Source organism: Capra hircus, chromosome 19 (assembly GCF_001704415.2).
Source record: "Capra hircus breed San Clemente chromosome 19, ASM170441v1, whole genome shotgun sequence".
Taxonomy (NCBI): Eukaryota; Metazoa; Chordata; class Mammalia; order Artiodactyla; family Bovidae; genus Capra; species Capra hircus.
The window spans coordinates 52623734-52634871 of record NC_030826.1 but is presented as its reverse complement, the minus strand read 5'-3'; the positions used below and the strand labels follow the sequence as shown (position 1 = coordinate 52634871).

At 59.2% G+C, this 11138-nt stretch overlaps 1 protein-coding gene across 2 annotated transcripts; it reads right to left on the bottom strand.

Annotated features, from left to right (window-relative positions):
- Window positions 664-10158, bottom strand: LGALS3BP (galectin 3 binding protein). Of its 2 annotated transcripts, none has more exons than XM_018063672.1 (6): window positions 10006-10158; window positions 7713-7788; window positions 6488-6679; window positions 5688-5819; window positions 4331-4583; window positions 664-2274 (listed from the first exon to the last, which is right to left on the bottom strand). In XM_018063672.1, exons 2-6 carry the CDS (start codon window positions 7762-7764, stop codon window positions 1242-1244), a joined length of 1662 nt encoding a protein of 553 aa, XP_017919161.1. In that variant the 5' UTR covers window positions 7765-7788; window positions 10006-10158; the 3' UTR covers window positions 664-1241. The 2 variants fall into 2 exon arrangements, with proteins under 2 accessions (XP_017919161.1, XP_017919160.1); XM_018063671.1 differs by having other exon boundaries at window positions 6488-6688; window positions 10006-10149.

Sequence of the window (11138 nt, the reverse complement as noted above, 5' to 3'; positions counted from 1 at the left end):
CAGTTTAGAATTCTTGCCCCGCTTGCGGCGGGGGCAGCCTCCAGCGACCAGAACCTGGTGGTGGCATTCTAACACAATGTCCCTGTGGGACCCCAGGTCCGGTTCCCTTGTCTTGCCCTAGATTCCGTGGGTCCTCCAGTCTCCTTTCCGTATACCCTTCTGCCTGACCCTCCACGTTGTGGGTGTCTTTTATTTGTGCTCAAGCACCCCATTGGTGGCCTTCTACGTTCTTTGCAAATTTCCACTTCTACAAACAATGCTGGGACGAGAATCTCTGCCCCCTTCCCTGTACACAAGTGGGAAGATTGATGGGGCCAAGATTCCGATCACCTGCTGATCCTCCTCCCTGGAACACACACACCCTCCTGCCATTTCCCCGACGCCTGCTGCCTCGCACTCTTCATTTCTCCACTGAGAACCACTAAAGTAGCTCCAGCCCGTGCCTCCCACCTTCCTTCCTCTGGTTTCCATCACCCATTATTCCCGCTGGTCCTCACCCCAAGTGTTTGCTTACTTGTAATGGCCTGTCTCACCTACGAGACCGCAGCAGCTTCACAGGAAAGGGACCACACTGGCTCATTACTGGATCCCAGGGCCTAGCACATCATCCTCTGTCTCAACACCCTATGGACTCATCAGCCCATTCTGCGTGAACAAGAGAACTTGGGGGAACCACAGTACAGTTTTAATGATCTCAGATAAGGGACAGCAGAGGGTGGAGAAAGTGAAAGGCCAGGTAGGAAACCCAACAGCTCCTGGCTCACATCTCATTGCTTCCCAACAAATTAGCTGGGCAGTTGAAGTGGGAGTTCTCAGCTTGTGAGTGCACTAGTTGAAGGAAGGAAGGAAGTGTTAGTCGCTCAGTTGTGTCCAACTCTTTGCAGCAAGTTGTCTCTGACTCTGCGACTCCGTGGACTGTAGCCTGCCAGGCTCCTCTGTCCATGGGATTCTCCAGGCAAGAATACTGGAGTGGGTTGCTATTCCCTTCTCCAGGGGATCCTCCCAACACAGGGGTTGAACCCAGGTCTCCTACATTGCGGGCAGATTCTTTACCATCTGAGCCACCAGGGAAGTCTGCAGTAGCTGAAATCTTCCAGTAATTTCCGTAAGCTCAGAGAGATCAAGGGAAGCAGGGGGGCCACCTGGTGGCCGGTGGTTGGAGGTGGCTGCAGAGAGGATGTGGAGGGGAGGGAGGTGCCCAGCCTCTGGGCTCCTGCCCACCCCGACCTCCAGCCTCGAGTCTAGTCCATGCCCGTGGAGTTGGTCAGGTAGAAGGGACGGATGACGACTTGGAACCTGCTGAAGAACCCTGCAGGGCAGGGGAAGAGGGAAGTGCTCCTGGAGCTGTTGGTACCCAGGGCACTGGGGATCAGGGCCTTCCAGCCCTTGAAGTCGATGACGTCTGCCACAAAGCTCCCCTCACAGTGCAGCAGAGCCCGGTTTTCATAGCCAATGGTGGGACTGGAGTAGCTGGACTTGGAGAGAGCCAGGAGTGGGGGGTCATCGGAGGAGCACGAGAACCCGTAGTTCCAGCAGCTCTGGAGGGTGGGGAGGTAGACTAAAGACCAGGAGACGGAACTGGCCTGGAAGAGGAAGCTGGGGTGCTGCGGCGTCTGGAAGGACCGGTAGGGGCTGTAACTGGAGCTCATCACAGACTCGCTCCAGGTGGGCGAGGTATAAAGCCGGGGCTGGTAGGCGTCCTCGGTGAGGTTCAGGCCCCAGTACTGAGCCAGCAGCTCGAAGGGCACGGTGTGGAACTCCAGGGCCTGTAGTATCTTCTTCTGGAGGAGCGCCTCGTGACTCCAGTACAGGGACAGGTTAAACTGCAGCGAGAAGAGGTCCCGGGGCGGCATCATGGGGAACCGCACCTTCTCCACCAAGCCCTCCACTTCCTTGTGGGAGGTGCTCCTCTCCCGGCTCCACTCGTCCACAGCCCGCAGCAGGACCAGCTCGCTGGGCACCACCAGTTCGGTCCTGGAGAGCAGGTCTTGGAGCAGGCCCGGGGGGACGCTCAGCCAGGCCTCGGCCTGCGTCAGGGCCCCAAAGTTCCAGGCCAGAAACTGCACGCAGATCTCCTCCAGCACGGGGTCCCGGGTGGCCAGGGCATAGGCGTAGAGCTCCAGGGGTGTCCGGAAAGAGGGGTCCTGGGGGATGAGGATGGCAAAGAGGTGCCCGCAGTAGCTCTGCAGCTGCTCGGCCTGGTAGGCAGAGGCGAGCTTGTGCAAACACTTCACTGACGACAGAGACACATCGATCCTCCGGGAGTAGAGGTACCTGAGGGGAGACGAAGGCTGATGCCTGGCTACACCCCTTCTCCCGAAGGACGACAGGTGTGCCCCGGTGCAGGTGTCTGGCTGACTGCTGATCCCCGGGGTGCCAGCTATTTCAGGGGGCATTTGGAGCCCCCTGACTTATCTCCTGAGTCAACCCCCATTCCAAGCTCATGTGGGCCGAGAGCCAAGTGCATAGGCAGCTGGGCGGACCCCAGACACCCTGAGGATGTTGCTTCGTCCTCACTGATGGGGACGGTCCCGCCACCTCCTCCATCATCACCGTCATCTTCATGGGCTGGGCCCCGACACCAGGACCCGCTGGCCATCCGGGGCTCTGCCCTTCCCTCCCCTGTCACACTCCTGGGCAGAACTCTTGATTTCCCCACTGGGTGCCCATGGGTGCCCCTCTGCCCCAGCACCTGTCTGGTGCCCCCATGACATGGGCATCATATGGGTCACCTCCTGTCTGCCATCCCTGCCAGCTGTGAGCCCTGTGGATGGCACCCAGTCTATGCCACCCACCGTGTAACTCAGTGTGCCACCAAGAGGCACTTTGCTCATGAAGACATGTGTGGAGGGAGACTGCTGGGAGGGGAAACGCCAGGCAATGGCCCCTGCCATCTCCTGGGAGATGGTGAATGGGGCTCTGCTTTGGAAAGAACCAAACTCTGTCCACCACTTCTCTCGAATGACGAGCCTTCCAGGGAGCCTCAGACGTGCTGGCTTCCCCATCACTTGAACACAGAGCCTCGGGTGCCCAGAAAGGAGCCGGGACCCCACAGAGTCCAGTGGCAGCAGCAAGGGTGGGCCGGTCCTCGTCCCACCTGCCGCTCTGCCCTGATGTGCTCAGTACATCCTGTGATTCTGTTGCTGAATATGAACTCGAGAACCAAAATGGTCATCCGTACCACGTGGGGGCTGCCGGGCAGAGGGAAGGGGAGTGGAGGGTGGTGTAGGCAGTGAACAAGGGTCTCCAGAGGCCCTCTAGGGCCTGGGTGGGGCCCATTGCTGCCTCTCTGCCTTAGAGGAGGGAGAGAGACAGAGAGAGAGGGAGGGAGCGAGAGACACAAAGATACGGGGCAATGGGAAGATAGAGACGGAGTGAGAGGCAGAAAGAGACAGGAAGGCAGAGAGAGAAAGAGAGAGCAAGCTGGAGCACATGGCTAGACAGTCCAGAGAAACGCTGACTCTGACCGAGGGCGGTGACTGCCGAGAGGCTGGGACCAGGCACAGACGCATCACAGACCTCAGCCCTGCTGGGAGGGGCACAGGACAGCGGCCAAGCTCTCATCCTCGGCTGAAAAGACGCCATTTAATCTTTTTAAACTGCCATTTGCTCTTTCCTCTTAAATGTCACTTTCGGCTAGCTACAACTTTGGGTCATGAGAGGGAACGGCTTTTCATACACTTGGTTCTCTCTTTAAGTTGATGCTCCCAGAACGCCAGTCCCTGGGAAGCCCGCCCGAGGTGGTGACATAGAGACCCCCCAGCAGGATGGTCTGCGGGGGAAGGGGCTGACCCCTCGGGGGCCACTCTCAACTGGGAGATGGGCTCCCGGCGTGGATGGCCCGCTGGTTAGACTGCCGCCTGGACGGTGCCACCTGGGAATTTTCTCCCCACTTTCTTCCGGCAGCAGACTTGGATTCCTGTTTCTTTAAAAAAAACTTTCGCAGGAGCAGATCAGTGAGGTGAAAAGAGGAAGAATGACTTTGATAGTTTTTTTTGGGTGCTTATGACACCCGAGAGACAGGTGTGGTGTGCGTGTGTGTGTGTGTGTGTATGTGTGAGGGCTGACCCATTTCTCACAGTCCCTGTGGAAAGAATACATAAGAATGTGTGTGCGAAGGTGAGGACGCGTGGCTGTGAAAGTGAGTGTGCACACATGTGTGGGTGTGTGAGCATGTGTGCGTGCGCACAAGTGAGAGAGCACGTATGTGGTTGCCCTCGCGTGTGTTCAGGTGAGCACAGCTGCGGTTGGTGTCGCGTCCCTCGTCCCTGGGGTTTTCCTTTGGCAGGGACGCTGCCCGGTCCCTGGGCCCGGCCCCGAGGCCACTCACCTGATGAAGTCCTTAACGGTGGGCACACACTCAGCATCCACCTCCATGGTGACCCTACTGCCCGGCTCCTTCCACAGGCCATGGGCCTCGGGGTTGGTGGACAGGATCAGCTTGTGGGCGCAGATGGCTAGCTCGTCCTCCTCACGCACCTTCACCCTGATGAACAGGTCACAGCCCTTCTGGCTCTCAAAGATCTGCTCTAGAGCCGCGGGGAGCTCGCCGGATAGGTCGAGGGTGTAGACACCTCTGGTTTCTATGGAGGGGGACGCATGTTAGGAGGGGCCCCGGCACTCGCTTCCTCTGTGACCCGAAAACACAGAGTTTTGCTCCCCGGAGTCAGATTCTTCCCTTAAACTGTGGATCCTGCCTTATCAACTCAGAAAGGCTTCTGGGGAGATGAGGAAAGAACAGCCCTGGAACACAGGGTGCCGTCGCCCCCCGTGGCCCAGAGCCCCACCCCATCAAACACCTCTATGTTGTAGCTCACCTGCCCCCCAACATTCAGATGGCACATCTTGGGGGGATCTGGAGGGGCTGACTTCCAGAACTTGGGGTCCTATCCCAATCAGTCAGTCAATCAATCACCCAGATGTGACTGTCTAAAACCTGAACCTCCTGCCTCGTCTGGTCTGAAGAGTGTCCCACGGCAATGTGGTTTAGAGCTCTGGGGTCCTTGGCAGCCTCCTACAAGGGACTGAGGCCTAGAGAAGCTCCTGGAAGTTCCCAGCCTGGTTTGGAGGTGATGCACCCCCTTTCCCAGCAGAAACAGAAGGCTGCCGATTCAAGGGGTGAGCCTGCAGTGTGCAGACGTGGGGTGCACAGGCACCTCGCTTCGCTGTGCGTTGCCATGTTTCTCAGAAACTGAAGGTTGCAACAGTGTCTTGCTATTTTTTTTCTGATGACATTTGCTCACTTTGTGTCTCTGCATCATGGTTTGGCAATTCTCAGTGATATTCGATGTTACTATTGCAAAAAGATTATGACTTGCTGAAGGCTCGGAGGGTAGTTAGCAATTTTCAGCACTCAAGTACTGGGTTCTTTCGGCTGTAACTCATGGCATGCAGGATCCTAGTTCCCTGACCGGGACTTCCCTGCTGGTACTGAGATTATGACTCCACACTTCCAGTGCAGAGGACATGGGTTCAATTCCCTGTGCCCGGTGACAACTGCTTCCTGTCTCAGGGGGATTCTTTACTGTGGTAGGAACTGCGGGCTTTCCCGCCCCTCCTGGAGAGCGGGCATCACCTGCGAACCTTCGCGTAGGGAGGCGTGTGATTCACTTGGAGCCGGGGAGCCGGCCTGACCATCGTCCCTGGGATCCAGGCCTCGGGCCTCTGGGGCCCAGGATGGGGCTCACCGTTGGTGCAGATTACGCTGGCGTCCTCATTGTGTCTGCAGTTGCTCCGCATCCAGCCCAGGGATGAGCAGTTGGCCAGTGAGGGCTCTGTCCCCGTGCACCTCACCTCGTCCAGCATGATAGGGCCGTGTCCTGGAAGCACAGCAAGGATGACAGAGCCTGGAGGGGGAGCTGGAGCTCTCGGCCCTGGGAGGAAGGCCCTCCCAACAGTGCTGCTTCCCCAAGAAGCCTAGTAAAGGACAGTCGCGGTTACGCACAGAGATGGAGAAAAGCACTCTGCAATCCTGCCTCCCAGTAAAGCAGCCCCTGGTTGGTGACGTCCCCCCCAGCGTGGGTCCACGTGGGCACATGCTTTCACCCGGTACTCTCGTGTGACTACTCGAGCATGGGTCCAGATCTATTACTGAAACTCTGTACCATGAACTAGCCTTGTTCAACCCAGTCAGTTGGCTTTGTAGATGTCAAACAATTATTGCGTAACTTATGCATCTACTCCTGTGGCTGAATACGTGGATGATTTCTCATTTTTTCAGAATCATAGGCACTGCACACAGACTTTTCTTTTAGGGGGAAACTGTTTCAAGAAGGTAAAGTCCGGAGTGGAGTTTCTGGGCTGGAGGGAACAGTCGCCAGGCAAGTGTGAGTGCAGGCTGGGCTGCCAGCTCTTGGCCAGCGCAGGGCTCCTACCCCTTGGAAACCTTTGCCAGTGGTGGGAATGCCATTTGCACGCCTTGGGTATGACCCTTTCCTGGGCCTGGTTCCTTGGCAGCGCGTCCTGCTCTGGGGGACCCGTGGGTTACCTGGCCCGAAGGCGGCCCCGCCCAGAGCCTCGGTGGCGTTCCGGAAGCCCAGGGCTCGGCAGACGACGCTGGCGTCTGTCAGGTCCCACATGTTCTCACACACCGTCCCCCACTGGCCGCTGTAGTAGATCTCCACGCGGCCCTCGTTGGAGGAGCCCCCATCGGCCAGCCGCATGTCACCGTCTTTCACGCCTGTGGGCTCTCAAGGGAGAGCAGAGGTCAGCAAGAATGGAAGCTGGGTGCTGGGCCTTCATCCCTGGGCGGAAGCATGGCCACCCCACACTCCTGGGGGCCATGGGCTCTCGTGGGGGCGGTAGAGTTCTCCCCAAGAGGGGTGAACCCTGGACCTTAGCTTTGAACACCCCATCCATCCTCGAGGGGATCACCCCCTGGGAGGAGTGAAAAATACACATAGACACCCCCCTCCATACACACACTGAGGGAGATGTCCCCTTTCTAGTCCTTGGGGTCTGAGTCCTTCATGCCATTGATAGAGAAGGGCCAGGGGGGCGCTTGGTGCCACCTGAGAGTGGAGTGGCAGGACCCCAGGGGAAAAATAGGCCCACACCGGCCCCACCTGTGGGTGTCTGGGGCCTGGGGTGCAGCCTGGGCACCATGGCAAGGAGTGCTGGGAGAGATGTTTGGGAAGGCCTGGGGGCAAAGGTCTAGAGCGCCCTGGAAACACAGGAAGAGTATGCCAGACCAGGAGACTGGTTCTCCTGGGACTTCTGGGACTCAGCCCGCTGACCTCCCCACCCAGCCCCACCTTAGCCCCTGCTGGAGCCAACAGTGTCAGGCAGGAGCCGGGTGCCAGGTCAAAGGGCACTTCTCAGATGGGGTGTAACAGCCCTTCCATGGGGTCACTGGGAAGAGGAAGGGCCTCTGAGTGTGAAGAGCGTGAGGACAGGTGTTCAGGACTCTGGAAGCTGACTGTCCAAAGGGCACTGACCCCAGGCCCCTCGGGGCTCAGCCATTCTGTGAGCCCCTCCTGCCTGGTCCCTCTGGTTCCGGCTGGATGAGAATGGAGCCCCCTGGCCTCCTCTCCAAATCTCCAAGCCATGAGTGGGGGCAGCCAGGGCTTCACACAGGAGCGAAGACCCGGGCTGGCCCCTGTAACCCAGGCACCAGGCAGAACACCGCCTTGACTTTCTGCAAGGGGAAGGGGCAGACCTTGCAGAGCAAGGTCAAAGACTGCTGCTCTCAGGATTCCAGGGGCTCAGCTCACCTTGAGTCCCCGCGACCAGCAGCCACATCCAGACGAGCCGTAGAGGGGCCATGGCCTTGCCTGGGAGTCCCTTGTCCTGCAGCGAAAGGAGGCAGTGGAGTGAGAGGGTGGAGCTGGACAGGCCTTGGGCCCTCCTTGTGGAGGGTGCTCTGGGTGTCCCAGCGGGGGCCCTCATCTCGTCTGAAGGTGGTCCTCCAAGGATGAGGAAGACTTTCCCAGATGAAGGGAGTGTCTCTGGGCAGTGAGGACAGTGGGGCGAGGTGGGGTCGGGGGGGGCGGAAAGGTGCCCATATCAGAAAGCTAGGCCCTGGGCGTGACTGTCAGGGGGCATGGGTGGGAAGGGCGGGGAGGGAGGAGGCAGAGGGTGCAGAGCCAAGATTGGGGGGGTCTGGGGGAGCCCGCTCAGGGTGGCTGAGAGATGGCAGGGATGGCTCAGATGGCAGGCCAGTCTGCAAGAGTACCCTGAGGTCTGCAGCTGCCGAAGAACATTGCTTGAAATGGACCATGTGGAACCTGGAAGGGGGGGGACGAGGGTGGGTAGGGTTGGAAGGGAGGGGGACGAGGGGGGGTAGGGTGGGGAGACGTGTCAGGAGGAGGCCACAGAAACCCGCGCAGGGGTGACACGGGGACGGAGAGCAGGGAAGAGACTGGGCTGGGGGTGGGCGCGGGGCGGGCGGGGGAGAGGGCTGAGGGCTAAGAGCCAGGCCTCTGCCTGGGCAGCTGGGTGGGGCTGGGGGGAGACTGGGGGAGGGGAACGAGATGAGAGGACACTCTGGGCCTGGCACTGCCACGAGGTCAGTGTCCCCAAGAAACAGAGGCTGGAGGAGGCGGGGGACCACAAAGGCCACACAGCCAGCCCCGGGGAAGGGCAGCAGGGGGTACCCAAGTCTCTCCGCTTTTGCCAGGGCGTCTTGCCTCTGTAATTCCCACAGCTCGCTTTTTCTCTTCGCCCACATCCTGCCCCTTACCTGCCTCCCTCCCTTCATGTCCGCATACCAGCACAGTGAGGCGGGAAGAGGGGCATGGAGGGGGTGCAGAGACCCCTGCTGCTCTGGCCCAGAGAGGGCCTTGCGACACCCACGCCCCGCCTCAGGGCCCAGCCAGCAGGGCTGTGGCTGCTGTTGTTGCACCCCTCGAGTCAGGGCCTGGTAACCAGACCCTCCGGGGGCTCCCAGGCACGAGGGTCTGCCGACACTGAACACAGTCCCTGGACCAGACTGCTCACACCACTGGCTCATGGAATCCTGATCACGACCTTGAGAAAGACCTTGTTGATCGCACCTTCAAGTGAGGGGGCTAAAGCCCGGAAGGGTAGCCAGCTCTGCTCACACAGCTGGGGAGCTGTGGGTGGTGAGTGGCCGTGGGGGAATCTGCCCAGCAGCCACCCTCTCTTCATTACACTGATGGCCGAGTGGCCAGGATGACCAACCACCCAGCACACCAACTGTCCTGGTTTTCGCACTGGAAGTCCCATGTCCTGGGACATACCCTTGGTCCTAGGCACATGGGGACAGCTTGTCACCCTCTGCACTCCCCAGAGAGTGGCGGCCACCAGCTTTGCTCACCCTGAGACACGAACCCAGGGTCCCAGGCAGATGGCCAATCAGGCACTTGGCTCATGGTATGCAAATGTCACTGCCCTTCGGCTGGCTCTGGCCACCCGTTTTTGCCTGACTCATTGGAGAGATGGGGCAGAATTGTCTGCCTGGGGCCATTCCACACTCTTGCGCAAATTGGGGAAAGGTGCAGCCTGAGCTGAAATGGCAACCCACTCCAGTACTCTTGCCTGGAAAATCCCATGGATGGTGGAGCCTGATAGGCTGCAGTCCATGGGGTCGCTAGGAGTCAGACACGACTGAGTGACTTCACTTTCACTTTTCACTTTCATGCATTGAAGTGCATGAAGGAAATGGTAACCCACTCCAGTGTTCTTGCCTGGAGAATCCCAGGGACAGGGGAGCCTGGTGGGCTGCCGTCTGTGGGGTCGCACAGAGTTGGACACGACTGAAGCTGCTTAGCAGCAGCAGCAGCAGCAGCAACAGCCTGAGCTGAAAAGCACTGATCGGAGAGAGCGCCTCGGCTGAACTGCTTGCCCCTTTGGGTGGTCTCCTTGTGCACCAGTGAACAACCTGCCCAAATGGACAGAGAGACACAGGAGCAGCAGTGATGGTCCCTGGTTTCAGGAGGAGCATCAGATCCCTAACTGAGCACAGGCAGGGAGACTTGGCCACTGTAAGATTACACTGTATAAAGAGAGGGACACCCACCTGAGAGGAAGAGGTTACCAGCTTACCTGCCTGGGGCACCTGCAGATGGCTGTCCTAAGGCCTCCCACTTGCAAAGGAACCTCCAGCCCAAAAAAAACCCTCCCAGTACAGAGTGTGTCAGGTTGGTCCCAGGAAGCGTTTCAGAAAGCTCAGTCTAGTTTCGATTTCGAGAAACCACCTGACCCTGTTTCCTTCTGGGGTTGGCTGCTGCCAAGGCTTCCTGCTCCCCTCCCCGCCCTTGGCTCTGACTGGGGGCGGCTGGGATGGTGGTGGGGAGGATGGCAGCCGCCCAAGGCTGTAGTCTGGCTGATTCTGCTCCGGTTACAGAGCAAGGCGGCGGCGCCAGGGGTGGGTGCTGGGGGAGGGGAGAGGAAGGGCAGCAGGCGTCAGCGGTCAGAAGAGCAGAGGATCGGCGTGGACAGGTTCTGTCTGCATCCAGGGACCGTGGGCTCTTTCACTGCACGCCCATGCCCGTCTCCTGGGTCTCACGTGTTGCTGGGGGCAGCGGTAGGGGGGCTGCTCGCTCTGCTCTAAGCACTTGACATGCCTGACCTGAACATCTCATCCCTCTGGGGCAGGGGCAGAACCTCTGGAGTGGACTTTGTTCTGCCCCTCTCACACCCACTCCCTTTCCTTCCCTCTGACAGAGAGCCTGCACCTCGATTTCCCCTGGGGAAGCACTCTGGGTCTGGCCTGAGTCTGGCAGGTTGGAGACAATGGTGTCAGGGAGGTGTTGTGATCCCAGCCCTCTGAGGGGTCAGTTTTAGACTGCTGGAAGGAGACCCTGTAGGGAGCAGGCGGCCTGGAGGCGCTGATGCCCCTGGTGCCCCCGACTGTGCCCTGAGGAAAGCCCAGCTGAGGATGCAGGTGAGGGCAGAGCTGAGAGAGGGAGGAACCTAGGTCCTGATGCTATGGTTTGAGCACCTGTGTCCCCCTGGCCTGAACTCAAGGCCAAGCCCTGGCTTCAAGGCCAGATGAGGCATCAACATCCTATTTTGTTTCTGTCATTTGCATCCCAGGTTCTGGACGAGAGTTATCCCCTAGGAATGTGCCCAGGTCTCTCTAACCTGCTGGCTGTCACCCTGGTCAGCTCCTGAGAATCACCCAGGAGTCTCACAAACTCCCAGCGTCCAGATCCACAATCTCTGGGGTGGGGACA

Excerpts from the sequence above, each read along its gene's own strand:
- LGALS3BP (XM_018063671.1), bottom strand. The coding sequence starts at position 7,764 with ATGGCCCCTCTACGGCTCGTCTGGATGTGGCTGCTGGTCGCGGGGACT. Across the intron at positions 4,584-5,687 it reads CAGCGTAATCTGCACCAACG|AAACCAGAGGTGTCTACACC; the intron begins GTGAGCCCCATC and ends CCCCCTCCATAG. Across the intron at positions 2,275-4,330 it reads ACCGTTAAGGACTTCATCAG|GTACCTCTACTCCCGGAGGA; the intron begins GTGAGTGGCCTC and ends GTCTCCCCTCAG.